This window comes from Mesoplodon bidens (assembly GCF_964165515.1).
Source record: "Mesoplodon bidens genome assembly, chromosome: 2".
NCBI classification, from domain to species: Eukaryota; Metazoa; Chordata; class Mammalia; order Artiodactyla; family Ziphiidae; genus Mesoplodon; species Mesoplodon bidens.
This window is the reverse complement of record NC_138177.1, coordinates 40490349-40517144: the sequence shown is the minus strand read 5'-3', so window position 1 is coordinate 40517144 and position 26796 is coordinate 40490349. Positions and strand designations below refer to the sequence as shown.

The 26796-nt window shown below is 42.3% G+C and overlaps 1 protein-coding gene across 2 annotated transcripts in view; it reads left to right on the top strand.

Moving 5' to 3' along the window:
* The window catches only part of NMNAT2 (nicotinamide nucleotide adenylyltransferase 2), a 208087-nt gene that overhangs the window by 38661 nt on the left and 142630 nt on the right, over nt 1-26796 (top strand). For both annotated transcript variants that reach the window (XM_081223526.1, XM_081223525.1), the window contains exon 2: nt 4100-4245. In XM_081223526.1, coding sequence (XP_081079652.1) covers nt 4161-4245 — 85 coding nt within the window. In that variant the 5' untranslated portion in view covers nt 4100-4160. The remainder of the gene's footprint in view (nt 1-4099; nt 4246-26796) is intronic.

Sequence of the window (26796 nt, the reverse complement as noted above, 5' to 3'; positions counted from 1 at the left end):
GAATTTTGTTGCCTACTTTTCCATTTTTCCTGGGTAAAGGAGGGAAAACCTGAACAATTGGTATGGCAATTCTCAGTCTGTTCTTCATACCTCTGCTACAAAGTTCCATTCTCTCATTTATAAAATAGGTATCACTTATTGACCATCTATTATATGCTAGGTGTTCTACATGACTGGTAATCTTCACATCTCTGTGGTTTGGTGGGTATAGTTATCCTCATTTTTATGAATGCAGTTAGTCCAGGTATACCTTGGAGATATTGCAGATTTGGTTCCAGACTACCACAGTAAAGTGAATATTGTAATAAAGTGAGTCACATGAATTTTTTGGTTTCCTAGAGCCTATAAAATTTCTGCTTACACTATACTGTGGTCAATTAAGTTTGAAATAGCATTATGTCTAAAAAAAAACAATGTACATACCTTAATTAAAAAATACTTTTTTGCTAAAAAATGATAACCATCATCTGTGCCTTCAGTGAGTCATAATCATTTGACTGGTGGAGGGTCTTGCCTGGGTGTTGATGGCTGCTGACTGATCAGGGTGATGGATGCTGAAGGCTGGGGTAGATGTGACAATTTCTTAAAATAAGACAGCGATGGAGCTTGCTGCATCAGTTGACCCTTCCTTTCACTTGAACACTTAGAGGCCATTCTAGGGTTATTAATTGGCCTAATTTCAATATCACTGTGTCTCAGGAAATAAGGAGGCCCAAGGAGAGGGAGAGAGATGGGGTAACTGCTGGTCAGTAGAGCAGTCAGAACACATTTATCAATTAAGTTTGCCGTCTTATATGGTGTGGTTCATGGTGCTCCAAAACAATTACCGTAGTAACATCAAAGACAACTGATTGCAGATCACCATAACAAATATAATAACAATGAAAGAAGTTTGAAATACTGTGACACAGAGACCCAAAATGAGCAAATGATGTTGGAAAAAAATGGTGTAGATATACTTGCTTGACTCAAGGTTGTCACAAACCTTCAATTTGAAAAATCGCAATGTCTGTGAAGCTCAATAAAACAAGGTATGCCTGTATAGCATAGCAGTGAAACAAGATGAAACAATGGGCTTGGATCAACAGCAGGGCCTTCAACCAAAACTACCAGGGTTTGAATTTGGCTCCATACTCACTAGGACCAGTTATTTCATTTCTCTGTTCTCCCTTATGCTCATCTCTAAAATGGAATAAAATTATTTGAACTCATAGAATTATGGTGAGTGTTAAATGAATTAACATCTGTAAATGGCTTATAATGCCTGGGCTTCTACTGATACTCAGTGAATGTTAGCTACTGTTGCTAATTTGGTGTGCCCCAGGGCTGAATCTGAGGGCCTCTTTTCTTCTATGTATATATATATATGTATATATATATATATATATATATATATATATATATATATATATATATATATATATATACATATATATATATATGTTACTCCTTAGGTGACCTCATTTAATCCTTTGGTTTTAAATATAAAACTATACTGATGACTCCAAAATTTATACTTCCTGCCAAAATGGTACTTTTCAAATGTAAGTCAGCTCATGTAACTTCTCTATTCAGACCCTCCAGTGACTTCCTATCTCTCCCAGTGAAAAAGCCAAAGCCCTCACCAGGGCCTATGAGGCCCTATTGATCTGTCTTACTTTTCCACTTGTTTTCTTTTCTGCAGCCACATGGGTGTGCTTGTCGAAGACTCTCAAACAGTCTTGCTCCTCAGGCTCTTTGCACTTGCTGTTCTGCCAGGTATGTTCTTCCCCAGATATTCAAATGACACATTCCTTCACTTCTTTCAGGTCCCTGCTCAGATCCCATCCTATCAGAGAGGTCATCCCTGACCACCTTGAATAAAGGAGAATTTCCCTTTCCTTTTCTTCTCATCCAGCTTTATTTTTCATTATGGTATCCGTTACCATTATGTTTATTTTATTTTTTAATGGTCTGTTTTGCCCTCTAGAATGTGAGCTGTATTAAAGCAGGGACTTTGTTTTGTTCACAGCCTCTAAGTATCTGGCACGTGGCAGACACTCAATAAATATTTATTGCCCAGCTAATAAGTGTCAGAGTTTCCTACCCAAGTCGGGCTCCCCTCAACATCTCCTGCTCTTCTGTCCCCCTAATCTGCATCCCCTGTGAGGGAAGATACATCAAATTACAAATATACATCAGTTCTTATGACTTATCTTTAAACTGGAAATTTTATGCATATTAGGATCAATTTGCTGTTCAGCATAATTTAACAAATATTTACTGTACACCAACTACATGCTCTTAAATAAGAAACAATGACCAACCCACTAAAATAGGTAGAAATTTATCCAAGAATCTTGAAAACCAAAAAAAGTAAATATTTGTACTTGTGGATCTCTAAGTTCAGAAGTATTATGTGTACCTAAAACTAATACAATGCATATGTCAATTATATCTCAGTTTTTTGAAAGGCTATTTTAAAAAAATCTCAAATTATTAGGTTTATTTATTGTATCAGAATAGAACATTGGTCATCCCTGAAACTTCCTTTCTCCATCTTTCTCATTCTCAGTCCACTCATTTACTAAACCAAATTTCTAGACATTTTCCTAGATTTTTCTTTCCCTCATCCTTCACATCCAATCCATTTGCAAAGACTGTAAACTTTATCTACAAAACTTATCCTGAGACCATTTGCTTCTCATCAGCTTCACCTCTATAAAACCTAGTCCAAGGACAACTGCACCTGCTTAGACTACCAGGAGGATTTCCTAAATGCTTTCCTTACCTTCCGGTTTTCCACCTAGCAGCCAGAGTGATCTTATAAAAATGTAAATTACTTATCACTTCTCTGCCTAAAAGCTTCAGTGGTTTCCTTTCGTTATTCCTCTCCAAGTTATTCCTCTTAGAAAAACATCCAAACCCCACCCTAGCCTACAAGCCCTACTTGATTTGGTCCTAATCACCAGTCCAATCTTCTCTCTTAGCATTTTTCCCATTATTCATGCAGTCTGGTCACACTGGCCTTCTTTCATTTCTAGGAGCACAATGAGCCCTTCCCTGTCCCAGAATACTTGTAACTAGCAACTCCTTGTCATTTGGGTCTCAGTTTAAATTTCACCACCCCAGAGAGGTCTTCCCTAACTTCTTCATTTCAAGTGGTCCCCTCTTCTCCATTCACCCTTTATTGTGCCAGAGAGTGAACTGCATTCACGTATTGTGCATGGCACAATTGCCATGTAATGTTCCCTTCTACGTTTGTTTATTGTCTATCTCCTTCCAGTAGAATGTAAACTTGATGAAGACAGGGACTTTGCTTTATCAGCAGTGTTTATAACAGAGCCTAACACACAGTGGGCACTCAAGGAACACTTGTTGAATGGGTAAATCTCTGTCTCAATTTTGATAGCTTATGTAAGATCACAAGAATTTTCTAACACAGCTTTAGTAACTCTGTCACATCCATGTTCTCATTGCTTCAACCCACAAAAGGAGCAGAGTATGCCGGGGAAGGATTCAGGTTCTCCTTATACCTTGGCAACCACTAGGTCAACCTCTGGACTCAGTTCAGTAGTTCAAAACCACGAGATAAGGGGGGAAAGACGGGCAGAAATGAATACTCCTGAAATGACCAATTGCCATTTCCCCACTTAAAATTTTGAGGAGAGAAAGAAAACAGTTCTTAAAATCGAACACTTTTGGAGTGGGAAATGTTCGAGAAAGTAGGTGTGGACAGAAAAATGTCAGATTGAGGGAGGAAAACTAATTCAGAAGGAGGTAAGAGAAAGAGCTCACACCATACTGATGGTTGCCCGTCAGTGTGCAGGGTTCTGGGCTTGGGTACCACATCTTGTCTTACAGGTAAACACTAAGGAAGAGAGCGTGATGGGGTGGGGTGGGGGGGGAGAGAAAGGGAGGAGAGGGAGACCAGGGCGAGAGGCGTGAAAGGAGCTAGAAGGAAGAGGACGGAGCTTAGCAATACAAAAGCAGCCTCGGATCTTGCCGGCGCTGCAAGCGTTAAGGGGAGGCGGGGAGTGACGCGGTTTGCGTCTGGAGCGGCTCCTTGGAGTCCCCAGCATCCACCGCCGGAGCCTCGCCTTCCTTTCTCCCTCTGCAGACGTATCGAGACACAAAAAGAGAGACGACCCCTGGACCAGCGCGAGGGACCCACCCGCACCATGACCGAGACCACCAAGACCCACGTTATCTTGCTCGCCTGCGGCAGCTTCAATCCCATCACCAAAGGGCACATTCAGATGTTCGGTGAGTCCTCCCGCCCACCCCCGGAGACTGCTTCCGCCTCTCTCCTTTCCCCGGCACCTGTGTTTCCCAGGGCGTCTGACGGTAAGGCGAGTACCCATCTGGAGAGGTGTGCTGGCTGATCCAGCTGGTGGGAGGTCAGCCCCTCTATTCTGGGCTCCTGGGAGGGGACGCAGACTGTGCTTCCGAGGCGTCACTCGCTCGGGCCAGACCCTCCTCGCTGGGGGCCAAGGGGTGGGGGAGGGGAGGGGCCGGAGGGGAGTGTTGGTTCGGGTTGGTGGGAGGTCGAGGTTTGAGAACTGGGGTGCGGTGGTGCGGTGTTTTGGCTACTTGGCCGATGAGGATCGGGATGGGGGCAGAGGTTGGGGCGCGGAGAAGGGAGAAGGGGGTTAGAGATAACGTGCTGTTTGTTTAGGTTGGGCCGAAAGCTCGAAGGAGTTAATGGTGTATATGCTTCAGAGACAAACACACACAACACACCAGGAACAGGGCTGGGCTTCAAGGAGATTCTTTTATGGTTTGGCTGCTGGTTCGGGGCGGCCCAGGGCAAATGTTTGAGGGTTGTGGACAGTGGATTGCGCGCGCGAGGTGGATGGCTTAGTGAATGTGGAGGTGGGGAGCAGGGGGCGGGGGCCTGGGCTTGGCTGCCGGGACCCGCCGCCTAGGAAGGGGAGGGGGCGGGGCGGTTGCTGCGGGCTGCCCTTTGCGAGTCGGTGTTGAAGGATGGGGCCCAAGTTGGCTGAGGCTCTGCCCAGGTTGGCGATGGCTCCCACAAGGTTTGAGGCGTGCGAGTGTATGTATGACTCTGTGTGTGTGTGTGTGTGTGTGTGTTTGGGGGCTGGGCGGGGCGAGGGCGCATCATCGCGCGTTTTTTTCAAGGAGGCTTTGTGGCGAAGAGAGAGGCCGAGTGAACGGGGGCTCCTGGCTGCTGGTTGGGATTGAGAAGTGGCAAGGGAAAGGTGATCGTTGCCTGCCGGAGATCTCGGGCCACCGGTGGGTAAACGGCGGGGCTTCGCTGCTGCTTCAGGAGGACTCAAAGGCGCGGGGGCTTGCGCGTTTAGACCCTGAGGGAGGCACGCGGAGGTCACTTTTGAAGCAGGAATTGAGGAGAAGTTAGCAGTCGGGATGCTTTTCTTCTGGCAATGAGAGAAACGAGAAGAGGAAAGCGAGTGGACTAGGGATGGATGAGTGAAGGGTGGGAGGCCTTGAGCCGGCCGGCCAGCGAGGCGCTATCCAGAGACAGCGGTGCTGAAACGCAGGGCGAGCCGGAGCCGGCTGCGGGCACACGTGTTTACCCGGAGCCTGAGGATTGCGTGGGCCCTCCTAGAGCTGTTTAGTGAAAGCCACATCATATCGGTAAAGACTGGGAGAGGTGGCTTAGAATAAAAATATTCCTCTCTTAAACCTAAAAGGTGAGTTGAACTGGACACCCTTATTAAAAACCTCATGGAAAGACTATACTCTGAGCAGAGTGCAGATCAGATAGGCACATTTATAGGATCCAAGGAGGGTGACTGAGGTAGCCATCCCTTCCTCACCATACTTTCGCTTTTAAAAGTGTTGTGTCAGGAGCTGGTGCCAACTTACCTATTAAATAAAGACTTTTGTTCAAGCATCAAAGTAGACTAGAGCATCTCATCAGCCTTCCTAGGGAATATCAGTGCCCTGAAAACTCTCCTTTCACTTTCTTTTGATTCTGGTGTCTTCACCCCGTCCTTCTTTTCTTCTCTGTCTGTATTTCCTCTAGCCATTTTATGTGGCTGTACTTTATTCCTCTCAGTTGCCCAGACAGCGAGGGACTTTTCCTCTGGAACTCCTTGGCTCTAGTAATCTTTAGTGGGCCAGCAGGTACACCTCCTTTCTTCCTGGGACTAAAGATGTACTTAATTCCACTTGTTTTGGATTGCAGGAGGGGTAGATTTAGATTGAGAACCAGGGATTTTGTCTTGCAGCTAAAGAGAGTTTAGTAATAGTGATAAAGGCTTTTGTTAAGTTGATGCTGACCTGCCGGTTCTCCACGAGTTTAGAGGAGAGAGTATATGGAAATAGGTATGGATTACAGCAGGGAGGTTTAGACATAGAATAGGTGAAAGGAGACTTTGACAGTAGTGACTTTTGCTTGTTATTGGAACTGAAGAAGAGGAAAGAATATCAACAAAGACTTTTGAGTGTCCATGAGTTATGTGTAATCCAGAGAGCAACATGGAAAGAGGATACGGTATGCTCACTGTGGCTTTAAGGAGCTTATAACCTAATGAAGGATTTAGCACATATACATTGAAAAGGAAACAGGAACAAGAACACAAAATACATATTAAACAATTTTTTTTGTAGAATCTCTTATGGGAATCTTTGAGCTAGTGATAAGTTTTGTAATTTATTTTTGTAGAGCAGCTTCTGATTTACAAAGCATTTTCATCGTGTATGTCACTTATTCTTAATAAGAAGCTTACAAGAAAGGCATCATTATCTCCATTTTACAAATGAGAAACTGATGTTCAGAGGCTAAGTGGCTTTCTTAAGTGGCTTAAGTGATATGGAGCGTGGGTGGCAGAATTGAGACTGGAACCCCACATTTCTGATTCCTCTTGAATAGGCCTTTGCACTGTACCAAAAGCAGAAAGAACTGCTCACTAGTCTTCTGACTGAATAATTCCATGAACTCTATTTCCTTCAAACATATACTAACAGAGATTAGAATTCAATTGACATCAACTAAATGAGATTCCTAAATATGCATTTCCTTAAGAGCTCTTTCCCATCTCTAAAGAAACCAGGCATCCATGAACTATTTTCTCCTTTTAAATGGCTTTAAAATTTTTTCCCCAACAATACAGAAATAATTAATGCAATAAAATTATCAAACTTTTAAAAGATGCCTGCAATTTGTAATAGAAAAAAAGTATAAAGATGCAAACAGGACTTTGAAGTTAGACACCTTTAATAGAGCTTCTATATTTTGAAATACAATTGCTTACCAAAGAAAAAAGAGACTATAAACAAAACAAAACAAAAAAGTGTCATTCAGAACTAAAAACTCCGTCTTCGTCTCTGTAAAGTAGTACTTGTACAGTTCTCATTATTTGTAAAATATTTTAGAATGAGCTTGTCTTTTTATTCTGAAAGGGGAGTTGATATTATTCCTATTTGTGGCTATGGGAACATATAAGAAAAAATTAATATTTAAAAAAATTATTTATTTATTTTTAGCTGTGTTGGCTCTTAGTTGCTACCTGTAGGCTCTTTGTTTTGGCATGTGGGCTTCTCTCTAGTTGTGACACGCGGGCTCCAGAGCCCATGGGCTCTGTAGTTTGCGGCCCGGCCCGCGGGCTTAGTTGCCCTGCGGCATGTGGGATCTTAGTTCCTGACCAGGGATCAAACCCGCATCCCCTGCATTGGAAGGCGGATTCTTTACCACTGGACCACCAGGGAACTCCCCCCAAAATTAATATTTGTGATAGAGGTATTTGACACCTATATACTTAACTGTGACTAAAATGTTTTCAGGACTTCCCTGGTGGCGCAGTGGTTAAGAATCTGCCTGCCAATGCAGGGAACACGGGTTTGATCCCTGGTCCGGGAAGATCCCACATGCCAAGAACCAACTAAGCCCCTGCACCACAACTATTGGGCGTGCACTCTAGGGCCCATGTGGTGCAACTACTGAGCCCACGGGCTGCAACTACTGAAACTCACACGCCTAGAGCCCGTGCTCTGCAACAAGAGAAGCCACCCCAATGAGAGGCCCACGCACAGCAACAAAGACCCAACGCAGCCAAAAAATAAATAAAATTTAAAAGTAAAATAAAAAATAAAATGTTTTCAGGGATGAGTAAAAGTTTTTGGCAAAGCAGACCCATAAACCAACTGTGTTTTATTTCATGTCTGCCTTATTACATACAAAGATAACATGAGGCTAGAATGTTTGTTTTTTTTTTTACATGTAAGTTCGTAGTTATTAAGCATGTAGAGATTATATTTCAGTACAACTTTCTTTGCATTTGTATTGCCAATATTTATCAATAAATATGCCACTGGTAGATCTGATAGTAAGTTTAAACAGGAAAGTAAGAAAGGTCTGATCAGATTAACTTCTCCATAAAAAATAAAGGAATTGAGGGACTTGATCACGGCAGAAATGTGTCCTGTTTTTTGATGATTCCAAAGTAACTGGATTTCCCAGTTTTTCTACTTCGAAATATTTTTGGTTTGAACAATTGGGTTTTTTTGAAAAACAATTGGGTTTTTTGAAAAGAGACATAATCTAATTCTGTTTCTCTTAAAATGTACTGAAGATGGCTTTCTACTTGTGAAATTGGAATTGCAGCTCCTATTGCTACAACTAGAAATCATAAGAAAAATGAATTTGTGTTTCTACCAATATGTAGAGAACAGTCTAAAACTGAGAAACTGTTTAGTATGCTTGAAATGCATATTTTAAAAAGCTCATTAAGTAGTGTGGTACTTACACTTTTGCACCACTATCTCATTTGATTCTACCCTGTAACCTAAACTGGGTGATATTATCATCACCCTTTTACAAACAACAAAGCAGAGGTACAAGTAAGAGTAAGTCATTTGGTACAGTCATAAGCAAAAGTCAGAATAGAACTAGTTTCCTGATATCCCGGCTGTCTCTCACCAAAGATTTTTTTTTACTCCTTTAATTGCAACAGAATTTATGAAAGAAAGAGCCACTGAACTTAGTTATTAACAAAGGGTAGTGAGATGGGGCTTCCCTGGTGGCGCAGTGGTTAAGACTCCGCCTGCCAATGCAGTGGACACAGGTTCGAACCCTGATCCGGGAAGATCCCACATGCCGTGGAGCAACAAAGCCCGTGTGCCACAACTACTGAGCCTGCACTCTAGAGCCTGCAAGCCACAACTACTGAGCCCGCGGGCCTAGAGCCTGTGCTCTGCAACAAGAGAAGCCACCGCAATGAGAAGCCCGCGCACCACGACGAAGAGTAGCCCCCGCTCACTGCAACTAGAGAAAGCCTGCGTGCAGCAACAAAGACCCAGTGCAGCCAAATATATATATATAAATGAATAAAATTTTTTTAAAAAGGGTAGTGAGAACTTTATAAATTGTTTTCTTTTGTGACACAGGCCACCAACAAAATATATTCAATAAAGATACCTGTTCCCAATATCTTATGCTTATAACAAGGAAAAGCTATTTCTTTTCTTAGTACTCATATATTTTCCATTTAACTGTGCCGCTAGAACATTTCTTCCACCACTCCCCCTGCCTCCTCCTCCTCCTCCTCCTCCACTCTTCTGTTACCACAACTAGCTCCTACTCATCTTTCAGATTTTAGCTTCAACAGTACTTCCTCAGGGAACCTCCAATGACTCCTCAATTAAGTATGGTTACCCTTACTGGCATTTGACATTTGATCCCACATCACCTTATACTTTCCATACCATAACTCTAATCTCATTCTGTGTTTCATGACTATTTGCCATGCTAGACAGTAAGATTTATTAAGACAGAAACCATGCCTGGTTTAATCATTGATTTACTTCCTAGTACCTAGCATGGAGTAAGCTCTCCATAATAGTATAATATAATAATAATTGCAAATAAAGAGCCTTTGCTTCATAATAGTTGCTGAATAAATAAAAAATAAATGAATGTCGCTCCAGGTGGAGGAATCAACCATGCATAAAGGGCTGGGCTGATGAGACAGAGAGCCATGACATATTAGAACAAAAGAAAGTTCAGGATGACTCAAGGAGGAGGGGATTGAGAAATAAGACTGGGAAGTTAGATGGAAATCTGATCAATTATGAAGGCTTGTAAGTCATATTAAAGAATTTAGATTTTATCCCAATGGCAGTGACAAAATATTGCATTTTTTTAAGTAAAGGGATGTCATAATCATATTGTTAAGATTATGATTTAATTGAATTTTGAACATAAACTGGTGAAGGGCAAGGATGGAGATGTAGTGAACAGATGGGCACCGATTTCAGCAAACAGAGTTCAAGTCAGAGAAGACTGTCACCTTGCTCAGGTTGGTGGCATTTGGGATGGCGAATGAGTGTATTTGAAAATATTTAGGAGGGAAAAGAGATCCTTATTTGGTGATTTGATGAGTGGGTGATGGCAAAGTAGTCCAGGGTAACTGGCAGGTTTCCATCCAAAGTGGATGAATAGAGAACATTGGAAGAGAAGCAAGTTTGGGTTTGGTGGGGAAAGTGAAGCTTCATACTTCTTACTCTAAGATTTTGGAAATAATGTATTCTAACCAAGTACTAATGCAAAAGAAGGAAATACCTAAATTCAAAGTCTCTTTGTAACCTGGGACATCTGAAACTTCTAATGAAAGCTCCTAGTAGGTTTTATTTGGATTATTCAAAACTCTTCATGCAAGAAATATATTGAAATTCATTAACATTATGGAAATAAAAAGATAAAGAATTTGCCAGCTTTTTTATAAACTATGAGGTGGGAGAAAATCAAGGTCCTAAAGTTGACTCTTTTATAATGTTGAGGATGTGAAATTAGAAACAGTTGATGCAGTTCAAAAGAACATTCCAGAACTTCCCCATCACTATGATGATGGCTGTAATAATATATTTAAGTGGACGCTTGGGAATTCTAATTGACTGATAAGTTGAATGTCCTCTAATGGAAACTCATGGATCACTCATGGTAGTTTCAAACTGGCGAGAGCTCTGTCTGCTAATGACGTGAGAATAATGGCTGAAAAAGAAAATTTAGATATTTTTGTCCACATGAACAGGTAGTTTGATTTACTTTCTCCTGCTGAATTGATTGACTGAGCCCCACGTGGACACAATTATGCTAATTATGATAGGCAACTCTCCCATCTAGAATGCATCCCAAACCAAGGAACAGGATATAACCGAGAAGGCTGATGTACTATGAATTTTGAAATGAAGAAATATTAATTTTCAGATTCTCTTCTCTTTTTGTTTTCCTTGATCTTATTCTACATATCCAACCCTTTATGCTTAGAACTATCAGAATTAAGAGGTTCATATGACTTTTAAGAAATAGTTCAGATTACTGCTCAGTAGGAACCTCCTTTAAAATGTTATGAGTCTCAAGAGAAACACTTCTACACAAATTTCCAGTTTTAGACCAAGTCAAATGAACAGCCTAAAATGCAGAGGCAAACTAAACTAAAAACATAACCAGCAAACCCTCAGGTCTGGATCTCTCTCTGTTTCAGGGAGATCCTCGGACGAGAGGAAAATGCAAAACTAGACGGATAATCTATATTTTCTGTTATTTTTCTATTAATAGGTAATAGTTGTGAAAGTACTCTATGCATGACTGAGAAAGAGAATGAAAACCCTGTTTTGAAAGTGTTTCTTTAAAAAGATTCAAATCTAAATTTTACAATATCATTGTCCTCTCAGCCACCAATACAGTGTTGTATATGTAGTGGGTGCTTAATCAATATTTAATGATACTACGAAATACACACTTTCCAGTAGAGTTCTTGTTCATTTCTTTTTTTTTTTTTCAGTAGAGTTCTCGTTCATTTCTAAAGAGTTTTCAGATCACCCTGACTTGCTCAAGAAAGATTTCTAAGGGCACAAAAGAATGCATTAAATAGTTTTTAAACACCAGTTTTTAAAAAAAAAACACTCAACACACAAAATTTTGGTTAAACAAAGGCATTTAAAATAATTCTTAAGGATCTGATCTAACAAACTAAGAACTGGGATATAGGAATGCATTTTATAGAGAATTACACAACTTTATTTACGGATGTGTTCCATATCTCAATATATGTAAATGCAGCATCAGTTTAAAAAGAACAAAGTTTTCCATTACCAGAGGTTTTCCAATCATAAGCATTCAAATGCATGGAACACAGTTGTTTTTTTTAAGAAAAATACAGTTTGGCAGATAGCCTCAGAAGTGTTTTAGCCTAAAAAAGATGTTTGGTGGCTTAGGTGTAACTAAGGCCATCCTCCCGGCTTTGGCTCCCTCCTCCTTTTGTACAATATCTCTATGATTTATGAACTCTGCAGCAAAGGCAAATATTATAAACACTACCAGCATCATCACCTTCCCCATGATCATTTTAATAATGGAGTTAACCTTATTTGAGCTTCTTTAAAATCTACTACCATTAAACTGTTTTCCACTAAATCTATGGCATAATTCTCTTTAGTTCTGAACAAGTGAGCCAACAAGGAAAATTCTTGTAATTTGGGGGATAAAGGAGTAAGAGGAGGAGGCAGAAAATGAGCAAGACTCAGAGGCTAACCCCAGGAAGCAGTAGCAGCTAAATAGCACTCTTTCTCTGCTCTCTCTCCTGCATCATGTTGCCTCCACGTGGGTCACTATGCTGCTACATATTGACCTCACTTAATACTTACCAGACAGTAGGAGGGTGAGTGAAGTATAGCCCCTAGATAAGGCTAAATGCTTATAGTTTTTCTCTTGTTCCAGTTGCTTAGGTTGAAAACCTTGGACTAATGCTTGATCCTTCTCTCTTTGCACATCCCATCTATGGCAGCAAATGTTTTTGGATCTATCTTCAAAATAAAACTAGGACCAGTCACTTTTTCCCATCTACAGCCCTGATGTAAGCCACTGTTACAGTTCATTTACATCATTGCAATAGCCTCTTAACTGATCTCTCTGCTTCTACCCTTGGCCCAATACTAAATTCTCAACAAAATAGCTGAGTGATCCTTTTAAAATGTAAGTCAGATGTGCGTCAGATCATGTTGCTCCTTTGCTCAAAATCCTCCAATGGTTCCCTATTTCATTCAGGGTCAAAGTCATTTTAATGACCTACAAAGGCCTCCATGATCTGCCACCTTTCCCCCTCCTCCCCCTACCTCATCACACCTCTTTCCAACCTCATTCTTAGCCAACTTCACTGACCTCCTTGTCTTGGCCTTAGAGTCTGCACTGAATGTTCTCGCTGCCTGGAATGCCCTTCCCCCATATATCCCCATGTCTAATTGACTCTCTAAGTCTTTGTCCAAATTCAACCTTCTCACTGTCTACTTGGCAGGTCCTACTCCCCTGATCACATAGTTTAAAATCACAGCTCACACACTCCCAGTCCCCCTTGTCATGCTCTACTTATATCTTTTCCCCTTACCTTTTATCCCCTTTTAACAAAGCATGTTATTTATCTGTTACATTTATTGTTTAATGTCTGTCTCCCCAACTAGAATGTGAGCTCTTCAATGGCAGGGATCTTTGTTTACTCTGCTCACTGACATTTCTCATGCTCCTAGAAGAGTTCCTGGCACATAGTAAGTGCTCAATAAATGTCTGTTGAATGAGTGAATGAATGAAATGTTAGAATTACCTACCACCCTGACCTTAAGTCTAGATTCTTTCTGTGGCAGGAAGGGTAGAGTCTTAAGAGGACTCAGTGGGCGTTAATTCATTCATTCAGCAAATGTTTATTGAGTTACGAATGTGCCTCTGGCACCATGCTAAGCCTCAGGGATATGAAAATTAAAGGCATTCCTTCTTATGCCTCAGGGAGATCATCTTCTGTAGAGGAGATAAACTACACATAGCAGTTCAGGTCATAGTGCTATAAAAAGAGGGGAGGATGACGTACAGTGAGAACATAGAAGAAAAAAGTGATCGCTCTAGACATGGTGGGAGGATCATCAGGGCATTTATTAGTGAGAATGAGCTTGGAGGTAGGAGCTGCCCAGTGGACAGGATGGAGAATGGCACTCTGGGCTGAGAGCTGGGTACGTGTAAAGGCCCCAAACATCATGGCACGTTAAGGGATCTCCAGGGAGCTTGTTAGATGACTGGAGTGCGGGCGGGGACAGGAAAGGGCAGGAGACCAGAGAGCCAGAAAACAGGTTTTGGCAGGGGTGGAGGGTAGGCACCAAAGAGTTTAGACTTTACTCAGCCCTTTTAGTGATGGGCAGAGGAGTGCATTCCAGATGTGGGACCTACATCCCAAATGTCAGTGTTCCCTTTATTAGGGCTCTGACACCATGATTTTATCTAAATATTTTAAAGCTATTATTTCTGTATCACTTTTCTAAACATGGAGGGTTTTTTTCCCCCATGATTTTAAAATTTTATTTATTTATTTATTATTTATTTATTTATTTATTTATTTATTTATTTATTTCTGAAATGGAACCATTTGTCCATTCTACTGAAGGAATAAATAAGTGGGGAATTATACTGCTGTACAACCCACCTAAGCAAATAAACAACCAACCAGTCACCTCTCTCATTGGAAGTCGTTCTCACCTAGGTTCTAAATGTAGCCCTTCTGCACTTCAGTGGGATTGTTACAGGAAGGGGGACCCCTTCGAGGGCCCGAGGGTTGGCTCTTGTCTAACACTCAGAAAGACGCATGTGTGTGTCTGTGTGTCTGCTGACAAAGCAAGAGACTCTATTGGGAAGGGGTGCCTGGGCAGAGAGCAGCAGAGTAAGGGAACCCAGGAGAACTGCTCTGCCACGTGGCTCGCAGTCTCAGGTTTTATGATAATGGGGTTAGTTTCTGGCCAATCGTTCTGACTTAGAGTCCTTCCTGGTGGCATGTGCATTGCTCAGCCAAGATGGATTCCAGCAAGAAGGATCCTGGGAGGTTGGTAGGACATATGGACTGGCGTCTCCTCTCTTCTTTTAACCTTTCCCCAGTTCTTCTGGTTGGTGGTAGCTTGTTAGTTCCGCCTCATTCTTTAACAGGACCTCCTGTTGTAAGATAACTCATGCATGTGGTTACTATGATGCGAGGCCAGGGCGGGCGGTTTTGGTCAGTAGTTCCCCTAACAGTATGGCACCTCATTGTTGTTAGAGTATTTTCAGATTTGGTGAACTCAGTTCACCCTAGTGTGATCTTCCTTGATTTTTAAGCATTTGTATCATGCGCCTGTTCTCTTTCCCCTAGGCTTAATTGTCTGAAGAGTGAGGACCATTGGAGATCCTTTTCTCTGACACTTGTTTTCTGCTCTAATCCTTTCAGGAGGTCTTGAACAAGTATACTGTATATCTGCTCTTGCTATAAAGCTATGGGTGTCCGTGACTTTGAAATTTACTATGTCATTTTAAAGCCTCAAATAAGTGACATTCCAGTGGGGGGTTGGGTTTCCCAGTGCTTTATTCTTCAACGTTTCTTTGACCCTTCATCTTGGTACCCACAGAGAGGTAGAATCATCATTCCATGGAGCACTGAGATTAAACTACATCAATAACTGTTCATATCTCTTTTGAGATATTTATGTGCTGATAAATATTTAGCAGTGTGTGGTTCATCACAAAAACTACAAGATCTTCAAAATAAGGCAAAAAATTTTTTTAACTTAGAGACTGTCACCCATTATAAATTAAAATTAAGAAAGACAATACAGTATTGTACATATAAATTTAAGCCATAATTGCCTCATTTACCATGAACCAATCTTGCTAAGCACAGTTTAAAAATTATTTACTTGTTATGCCCCAGGGAATCAAAGTTTATAGATAATACATGATTTTCGCACCCTGTGAAACATGTTGATAAAGAGTGGGTAAATGTCTCAGTTTTTCCTATTGCTTCATTATTTCTCTCATTAGTTCCATTATATATGGAATTTAAGAAACTGAATTGCTATTGATTTGAGAATATACTTAGTCTCCTTTAACCTTTGTTTTGTCATCTGTAAGTAGGGTGATTGATATAACCCAGGGGTCAGCAAACTACAGCCTGCCAGCCAAATGTGGCATGCAAGCTAAGAATGGCTTTTACATTTTTAAATGGTGGAAAAAACATAAAAGAAGAAAAATACTTTGTAACACATGAAAATTTTCTGAAATTAAAATATGAGTATTCATAAATAAAGTTTTATTGGCACACAGCTACACTCCTTCACGTGAAAACTATCCATGGCTATTTTCAAATTACAACATTAGAGCAGAGTAGTTGTGACAGAAACTGTTTGGATTGCAAAGCCTAAAATATTTACTACTTTCTGACGGTTTACAGAAAAAGTTTGCCTATCCCTGATATTACCTACCTCTAGGGGTTGGAATGGGGAGTGAATTTAAAGGGTTCTAAAAATATAAAGTGCAGTTGAAGTCCATTACCCAGAGGAGCTCTTTAATGAACAATTTTCAGTCTAAACTAAATCTCTAAAAAGACTCATTTAAGCAGCAAATGTAGTTTCAATTTCATAATTGTAATTTTTCTGGCTGACTGAGTAAATGACTGTGTTCACAATGGGGATGATTTTCTGGTGTTTGGTTTACACTGGACATTGATTAGCCCCTCTGGCTAATGTTGGACGTTTATCTGCTGCTGAACATTTGATGTACTTTCCCAGAACATCCTTTACCTCAGGGGTCCCCAACCCCCGGGCTGCGGACCGGTATGTATCCGCAGCCTGCAGACTGTTATGAACCAGGCCACACAGCAGGAGGTGAGCAGCTGGTGAGTGAAGCTTCATCTGCTGCTCCCCACCGCTCCCCATCACTCGCCTTACCGCCTGAACCATCCCCCGCCTCCCACTGTCCGTGGGAAAATTATCTTCCACGAAACCGGTCCCTGGTGCCAAAAGGGTTGGGGACCGCTGCTTTACCTGATTCATGGCTGCCTCCTTCTTTCAATCTAATATTTTGTATACTTTATATTTGAGGATTTTAAAAAATCAGCACATCAATTGCATCAGGCTTTTACAGGCTGCTCTTGCAGTCACATCTCGGTTTTCTGCAGGATCTCGCCTGCCTCTAAACTCTGACAGCACTCGGTTTGTACCTCTGGTATAGCCCTTAGCACATTGTGCTGTGGGTTGTAGCTATTTCAGTCCATGTTTCATATTCTCTATCAGATTTAGGCTCTTGCCCACATCATAGGGCTCTTTGTATCTCCTAAAATGCCTAGCACAGTGCTCTAGGCACGTGGCAGTTACTATAAATATTTAGCAAATGAATGAATGATTGAACTGTTAGGAATATTCAGAATCTCAAACTTTAGGCAAAATAGGTGATTAGAAATCAGACAAGAATTTGGAAACCAGGAAACACAGGGAAACAGAAATTCAAGTATGACAGAGTCAGAAAACAGGACAAGTAGCAAATATTTAGGGACTTCAAAACTGAGATGGATTGTTGCCTCAAGATAGGAAGGCTTATGTGTTATAAGAAGGGAACCCTATCCCAGAGTACAGCCTTTCCAGGCATCCACAGGGGAAGCGGCAAGTCATGTTTGGGGGCTATGAAATTTGTAGCTTGGCAGGAGTAGAAAGTGTGGGTCAAGGATGAAGGTGAATCCTGAAACTATCCACTGGGTGCTTCAGTCAGATGTCTGGTACATCCAGCAGTGGTTTCTCAGTGAGGCAAAAGTAGGTTTGGGGATGACAAAGGAGTTAAGTTTTGCTTTTATTTATTCATGGTTTGAAAAAGGTTTTATGTACATGGCACCTGGCACAGGGAAACTTTGTATATTATTTACTCTACTTCATACAAACAAAATGGACAAAAACCCTTGGTTTGTCAATTGTAAGTTTTCATTTCAGAAATCACAGAATCTCCATTTGGAGGAGATTTAAAAAATCATGCAGATCCTCATCCAGTCCTGAAATCTCCTTTAAAACATCTTTGCAAGTGTTTGTCCAAACTCTGGCTTGAGATCTTCTAGAGCCAGGGAATGCACTATTTTCCAAAGCAGCCGAATAGCACTTGGCACAGTTTTACTTTTTTCAAGATTATTTCCTTTATTGGGCTGACATTGACCTTCCTGAGACTTCTATGTGTTGGCTCTAAGTTCTTTTCCTTGAGATCCATGGAACAGGTCTAATTTGTCTTCCTCTGTTTGTGAGACGTTTGTATAGCTGAAGACAGCTACTCAGCCCTCCTCACCAGTCTTCTCCGTAGGCTAACAAGTTCCTTCAACTGGCCATCTATTACTGTTTCTAAGTCTTCATAACATCCTGGCTCATCTTCTTCAAACATATCTTCATTGTCTACATCCCTCTTTAAATGTTATGTCCAGTTTGTGACGCAGCATTCTGATGTGGCATGATGTGTGCTTTCTTACCTATTATTGAATGTAGTTTATTGGATGTTCCCCTTATTTGTGGCACTGTGTCTCTAATTGAATCAGGTAAGGCAACCTATGGCTAGCTGCATGTTGAAATGTCCTGACATTCTGAATAATCAATCAATTTGATGGACTAAGCTACTAAACTTAGTCCAATTTATTTAAAAATCTGGCTGGTAAAACAAAGCTGATTAGTATACTGCCAAGATGGGTATCTTCTGGAACTTTGCAGGTCAATGCACATGCTTGGTTGTATGACATGTAACATGCTGCCTTCAGAATAAGAAAGAAATTTTTCAAGTTCTGGGACAGGGCTGACACTAGAAGTCTCTAAATTGTTGAATTATCAAGTTTCTTAATATTTCATATCAGGGACTTTTTTTTTTTTTTAATGGGTTCTGTTGAGAGCTCCAAATCAACTCTTGTCCATGTTTAAAAGTCCTGGTTTGGGGACTGAACTCTGAACTTTCTTCCTATCTTGTCTAGCTTCTCCCTTCACAATTGTGCTCTTAGCACTGTCCTATTCCCAGGGCTCCCTTGAAAAATGCTCTTATTTCCTGCAATGATGACTTTGTCCCAACAGAGGTGGTCAGTGTCACATTTAAATTGGCAGATGGAATCTTTAAGAAAACAAATAACAAAAAAGTAATTTTTCTTATGGAAATTTCCAAATATGCACAAGTAAACAGAATTGTATAATGAACCCCAATGTACTTGTCACCCAACTTCAGTAATTATCAATTCATTGCCAGTCTTTATTCATTGGTACTCCTACCCCTACCCTGCCTATATTATTTTGAAGCAAATCCCAGACATCCTATTGTTTCAAGGTGAGATCCTTTCAGCTAGTATATATTTGCTTCTCCATCTATATGACCTCCATTTACAGACTGGATCTTTCTCCTTTCCATTTCATGTTTGTTGGCTTGACAGTTTGAGTTGCAGACAGGGCTGGGGGGACAATGTCTAATTTCCATCTTTGAGTAGATATGTTAATACCTTCACCCCAGTCAACAGTGGGTGACACAAGCATCAGCCTTGCCTTTACTGCAAGGGATTTATGGTCTTTCCCATCTTTCTCACGTCATATGGGGCTTCTTCCAAGGCTCCCCTCCAGAGTGGAACTCCCACTGGACACAATGGGCCATTCTTCCATGACATGCAACATTCGGCTCTTTATTCCTTGTCATTCAAAGCCATGAATGTCTGTGTTAGATGTTCCTTCCTACATCAGTGGTTCCCAACCTGGGGACTCTGAACAACCAGGGTTTCTCATAAATCAGAATAAGGGTCTGGGAACAGTTTCCAGTATCTCTAAGCATATGCAGTCACCCTCAATATGGCACAGGCTATGTGTCAAGTTTCTGGGCTTTTGCTTGTATTATTATTAGTTTGGTGAGATAATCTCATATTGATCAGGAGTCCTGCTTGGTAGCTATAGATGTCTTTGATGAGCCAAAAAAAAAAAAAAGGAATTTTTTTTTCTTCCATTTCTTCATAAGAAGAGGAAAATAATTAAACAAATTCTGCCTGCGGACAAGGTTGGCTCCTGCCAACCTTTTTGAATTCTGGGCTTCTATTTGGCCTGCCTTTAACCTCTGTAGAAAATTAGAATAAAATCCTTCTTATTGGTCCCTTAATCCTTCCCTTGTGTTGTTTTAAATCAGCTTTTCAAAGTGTATTGTCATGCAGTTGTGTTATCATTTGCATTTAAATGTAGTGAATAAAGATCTCCCTGTTGAAGCCCTTGGGAGATGTCTAAGCCTAATATCCCAGTTTGCCCAGTAAATCTTATGGCTCTGAATATTGTGCAAGAGGCTTGAATAACTTCTCCATATGGAATTTGCTCTTCCCAGCTGCACTTATTTCATAAAGATTGGTTTTTCATGGTTTCATTTGTGGTTGTATTGAGCTCTAACAGTGGATGGAGAAGGAATGGAGGGGACCTGGTAAAGACAGTCTCCTGAGTGGGGCCACCCATCACGGCCATTTAATGTAGTTTTTCTGGCCTGGCTCCTCTTCACTTGCTCCCATTCCCCAGGCAATACAACCCCCAGTAATTTACACATACACATTTCTTTTAGATGCAAATTTGGTTAATTTCAGTCTATTGTGATAATAATTTTTGTTTGTTTGTTTAAAGAAATGCAGAAACACATTGCGTTTGAAAAGGCTGGGAAAGGGAAGAGGAATAAGAAATGACACTGTTTATGAGGAATCTCATTTTATTGTATGACTATAGCTGTGGGGAAAAGTTTGAACCTTAGAAATTAAAGAGATGGGGAAGAGAAAAGAAAAATCCAGCTTGAAAATTAGGTGATCTCTCAGCTTTCTTTTCCTTTCCCTTTCCATAGGCTTGAACTATCTCCAGAGGGCGTTTGCCCAAAGGCCTCTGGGAAATGGAACCACTGATAGACACTCTGGCCTGTGTTGTGACCAACTCCGTTCATCATCTCCGATACATTATCATTATAAACTAACACATGAGCTAACATTTATCGAGCACTTACTTTGTGCCAGGCACTGTTTTAAGAGCACTCCTTGCCTTACCTCATTTAATCCCTACAACAATCATATTATCATTCCCATTCAGCTAATGATCAGAGAGGTTGGGTAACTTGTGTCAAGCCACACAGCAAGTGCATGGTGGGCAGAAATGTAGACCCACATGCTCTGACTCTGGAGATCACTGGTTTAACTACTGCAAAACACTGCCTTGCTCGTTTGTGTGAAAAGGGACCCTGAGCACTACATTTGGGCCTGTGACAATGCAGAAATGGAGGCTAGGCCTCCTCTAGCACTTGCATCTACTATGTGGGCCAGAGCCAGAGTTTGTGTGCAGAGAGGCTGGCACTGCTCTGGGGATCCTGCCCAAGGCAACCAAGTGTGGTTGGGCCAGAGGACTCTGCAGACCACCAAGGAGACCTGTGGACAGTCCAGAGGGCAGAGTGAGGAGCAAAGAGAAGGATCTGGCCCAGAACCAGGAAGCACTGGAGGGAAATAGGAGAAGATTGGGAGCAAATCAAGAAGGGCCTGGGCAGTGACGGTGAACAGAGTGAAGTAGCCCTGCTCACCATTTTGCTTACTTACAGGCACAGGGTCAGAGTGGACAGATATAAGTATAAAATTCTCTCCCTTCTTTTACATTGTAGTTGGCAAGAACATCTACAGATAATTATTCAGTAACCTTCCTCCCCCCACACACTGTAAAATGAGTATAATAATACCTACCTTTTGAGGCTGTTGATTAAATGACATAATGTGAATATATTGTAATACCACCTTTTCTGACCACTTGGCTCTCACCTTGGGCCCCAGTGCATTATTGCACACGCTGAAAAAGCACAGATCCAGTCTCTAGGTACTAACTGATATAGATTTTACTAAACATTTTACCAAGAGATAGCAGGGGTTACAATGTAAATCACCAACAATTTCCAAAATATTTCACGCAACTTTAGGGAGAAGAAATTTGGTTCTTCCCCATATGGCAGCAGGTTCATATCTCTTCTTCCAGCAGTTGCTCCCCACCTCCCCATGTCCTTCCCACAAAATGCCCTCGGTCCCCCTGCCCTCACTTCCTTGGCCCAGCTCCCCCTCCATCCTCTCCATCACCTTTCCCACGGCTCCAAGTCCCTTGGTTGGCCTATCCCACCCAGCAAGCAAAAGCCACCACCACTAGTCAGACTGTGCCCAGCTGTAGTTCTCCAAGTATGTCCCAGCCACGTATATAAAGGTTATAGTCCATCCTGCCACATACAGAGATTTTAGCAAACTATCTGGCCCACAGTAAGTGATGGATAAATGGGGGTAATAGTAGTTGTTGCCAGTGTCTGTCCCGTGATGTCTTGCCTGGGCCAACACGCAGTCACCCTGGAGGTCTGGTTGCCAGTGTTTGTGGAGGTTTTGGGAAATGGCTGAAAGGCAGAGGAGGGTAGGCGATTGCCATCCAGGGACATTGTGAGCGGGTGGGGATCTCAGGCCTGTGGAGGTGGACGCTGCCAGTGAATACCCAGAGGGACTGCCTCCTGTCCAGGACAATTTGTAATTCTCCTTTCTGTAATCACTGGTGGCTTAACTGTCAGTGAGAATAGAATGACTGGCGAAGACATCCCACCCATTCCCGCCGGGCAGAGCACCTCATTTAGACGTGAGTCCTTGGTAAGTCCTGCAAGGTAAAGCTAGGATCGTCTGTACCCCTAGTCTCCCTGCAGAAGAATCAGCTTTGGCTGCTGCTGGAAGGATCTAGGGCCAACAGTCAGGTGACTGCTCATCCTCTAGGAGGGCTGGCAAGAGAACCATGGTTTGGTGCCACATTTTTGTGCCTGTCTTCACCCTATTGACCACTGGAACTAATGGTGACTTCGGGTAGAGAGAGGCTCCACAGAATGGGGAATAATCAGATATGCAGTTGGAAGAGGCTCCAGAGGTCATTCAGTCTCTTACTGGGTACTTTTCATGACAGGGAGCTCATTTCCAGACTGTTTGATTGCTGGACAGCTTCATTCGTTAGAAAGCACTTCTGTCTTGAACAAAATCTGTGTTCCCATAACTTAGCGTTGACTGTCCTGATGCCATCTTCTCCAGCTGTCAACCAGGCTATTTTATTTAGCTTTTCTATCACCCCCATCCCCTAGAATCTAGAAAGAGAATCTTGAACATCTTTATAATTCAAATGTATAATGATACATTTTGTAGTATTTCCATCCAACATTTGGAAGCACTGTCCACCCTGCTGACAGAGGAAGGATTTGTGGGTAACATGTTAATAAGTCATTACTGGGCATCTCTAAATAGCTGATCTTCTCCATTCCCCATCAATTTCTATTCCTTTCCTCATCATAGCATTATCACCCCGACATATTTTAGGAGGTGTTTGTTTATTGACATCTCTTCTCTAAGAATATAGACTCCATGAGAGCATAACCTTGTCCTGCTCTGTATTATCCTGTACTTATGCCCAGTGTTTAGAAAAATGCTGGAACGTAGGAAGTACTCGATTAATATTTGTTGAATTAATCAAGAGCCAAATTAAGATAGTGATGGCCCCAGATCCTGTCAGGACTCATCTGAGTACTCCAGAGAAGGACAAGTTGTTTCTTCAAAAGCTGACTGGTATAGCAACAATAGTCGTAATCCCGGAGTCAGGGGACCAGCGTTCATCCCACTTTTTGTACTCATTGCCTGGATAACCCTTAAGGGCACATTTAACTGCTCTGGGGCTTATCTTCCTCATCTGTAAAATGGGATTAACACTCTCTTCCCTGTTCAATTTCAGAGTTGTCCTGAGGATAAAATACAACTATATGGGAGAAAGAATTCTGTAAACTGGAAGGCACAATATAAGTATAAGAGTTATAACTGTTATTATTATTGTGTTTGATGCTGTATAATCTTATGTAGCAAAAGTATATTTAGCCTGAGAATGAATTTATCTTCCACTTGAGATGAATTAATTTCTGGAGCAGCTAGAGATTATTTGTTTTCCAGAGTTGCTCTTTGTGAGTTTGCTTACCACCACCACCACCACCACCACCAATACTTTTTTAAGTGCCTGCTATGTGTAGGCAGTAGTCCAGTTGCTGGAGGTACATCAGAGAACAAAACAGACAAAAATCCCTGCCTTTGTGGCATTTACAGTCTAGAGGAGGTGGGGAGACAATAATAATTGTGTAGTATATTAGGGTTGTAAGTGCCAAGGAGTACAACAGAGAGAGGGGGGAGATGGAAGAATAGGGGGTACCAAAGGTAGTGGTTGCAATTTTAAAGGGTGGTCAGGGGAGATCTCGCTAGATGCTGACACTTGAGCAAAAACTTGAAGGCAGTAAGAGACTTAGCCATAAGGATGCTGGAGGAAAAGCATTCCAGGCAGACACAACAGCAAGTGCAAAAGCCCTAAACTGAGCGCTTCCCTCAAATGTCCAAGAAAAAAATAAGGAAACCAGTGTGTCTGGAATAGAGGAAGGGAGGGGGAGTGGTAGATGAGATTGGAGAGATAATGGATGGCCAGATTGTGTAGGGCCACACAGGACTTTGTGAGGACTGGATTTTACTCTTAAGGGAGAAGGGGAGACATTTGAAGGTCTTGAAGAAAACTGTCACATGATCTGACTTCCAGTGACTTACTCTGACTGCAATGATGAGAACAGACCATTGGGACTGAGACTAGAAACATGTAATAAACAATAATATAACTGCTACATATAATCTAGAGAAGAAACTGTGGTAGTTTGGACCAGGGAGGTAGAGGTGGCAAGAAGTGATAGGATTCTAGATATATTTTGCAGGAAGCACTGATAGGATTTGTTAATATGGATCTGTTTTGGTGAGAAAGAAAAAGGAATCAAGGATGAGCTAAGCGGGGGCTTCCCTGGTGGCGCAGTCGTTGAGAGTCCGCCTGCCAATGCAGGGGACACGGGTTCATGCCCCGGTCCGGGAAGATCCCACATGCCGCGGAGCGGCTGGGCCCGTGAGCCATGGCCGCTGAGCCTGCGCGTCCGGAGCCTGTGCTCCGCAACGGGAGAGGCCACAACAGTGAGAGGCCCGCGTACCGCAAAAAAAAAAAGGATGAGCTAAGGTTTTTGGTTGGAGGCATTGGAAGAATGGAATTGCCATTTACTGATGTGGGGTAACTGTGGGAAGAACAGGAGGGACTATTAGGAGGAGCTGAATCTTGGGCATGTTGCCTCTGGGAGGATGATTGGACTTCCAAATGGACACGCTGAGTAAGCACATACTGTTACTAAATAAAAAATAAAAATATAAATATAACTCAGGAGTCATCAGTGTAGAGTTGATATTTAGGGCCATGAGACTGGCTGAGAATACTGAGGAAGTGAGTGTTGATAGGGCAGGGATCATGGACTGAGTGTTCAGGGTACTGCAGCGTTCAGGGACTGGTGAGATGGGGAAGAGGCAGCTGTTGACTGTGAAACATCAGCCAGTGAGGCAGAAGAAATTCAGGAGAGTGTGATATCCAAGAAGCCATGTGGAGGTGGTGCTTCAAGGGGGCAAGATCAATCATGTCACATGTTGCTGAGAGGTCACCTAAGATGAGCACAAAGACTGCTACTGGTCTCTCAAAGCAAAGGCCATTGAAGACTTTGACAAGAGCAGATCTGTTGGAGTGGTGGGGATGGCAGCTGGACTGGAGTGAACATAAGCAAGAAAGAGGAGTGTAATTGGAGAGAGCAAATTTAGATGCTCTTTTGAGAAGTGTTGCTCTAAAAGAGAGCAGAGGAAAAGTGAGTGGGTGGAGGGGGACATGGGTCAAGAGAAGGTCTCTGTGTTTTGTTTATTTTTTTAAGGTGAGAGAAATAGCATCATGTTTTCAGACTGATGGGAATCATCCAATGGATATGAAGAACTACTAGTGCAAGAAAGAGGAGAGAGAGATCATGGAAGAACGTCCTTGAATAGGCTAGAGGGGTTGGGTCAAGGCAAAATGGGGGAGTTGGCTTTGTCTAGGAGCACCGAGAATTCATGCATCAGAGTAGAAGAGAAAGTGGAGGATACTGAGTCACGTGCAGGTGGGTGGGTAGATCTGGTGGTGGAAGCGTGGGGACATGCTCTTCCGAGAGTTTCTATTTTCTCAGTGAAATAGGGAGAAAGGTCATCAGGTGGGGGAGGAGGTGCTGAAGAGAGAAGAGAAATATGCCAGAGGAGCAGACACAGAACATAATTGATGGAGTGAAGGTATTTCTCTGAGGGCTCTGGCCCTGCACTTGTGTGAGAGATCTTCATCAGCGCTGATCTACATGCCAAATATCAGATGTCCCCATCCCCACTTCAAGATTTCTTAGTCAGAGTTTTATCGGTTTTCAGGCTGAAGGTTTGACATTAAAACTTAGCGGTGCATCACTCGAATGATTTCCAGTTGTGGAAGCTAGCAGAACTGTCATGTCTGTTCAGAAACTGACTTCAGAAAAAGCAACAGGAGGGCCTCCCTGGTGGCGCAGTGGTTGAGAGTCCGCCTGCCGATGCAGGGGATGCGGGTTCGTGCCCCGGTCTGGGAGGATCCCACATGCCGCGGAGCGGCTGGGCCCGTGAGCCATGGCCGCTGGGCCTGCGCATCCGGAGCCTGTGCTCCGCAACGGGAGAGGCCACAGCAGTGAGAGGCCCGCGTACCGCAAAAAGAAAAAAAAAAAAAAAAAAAAAAAGTAACAGGAAAAAATGTTATGCTCTGATCCAAGCTGACCTTCAAAATGTTCCAAATTCATGCAGCACCACATGGTTTAATTTCTCCTTCACATCATTAGTTAGGGAGTCAATCTTGGCCTGGGAGAGGAATTCTTTATTTCTTTTGTTTTGGATAAATGTGCGATACTTTACATTTCTCCCTGCCAAAGTGACTTTGGTTTATCTGGTCAGGCATTCCTAGCCTGAGTTTTCTTTTTTTTTTTTTTGCGGTACGCGGGCCTCTCACTGTGGTGGCCTCTCCCGCTGCGGAGCACAGGCTCCGGACGCGCAGGCTCAGCGGCCACGGCTCACGGGCCCAGCCGCTCCGCGGCATGTGGGATCTTCCCGGACTGGGGCACGAACCCGTGTC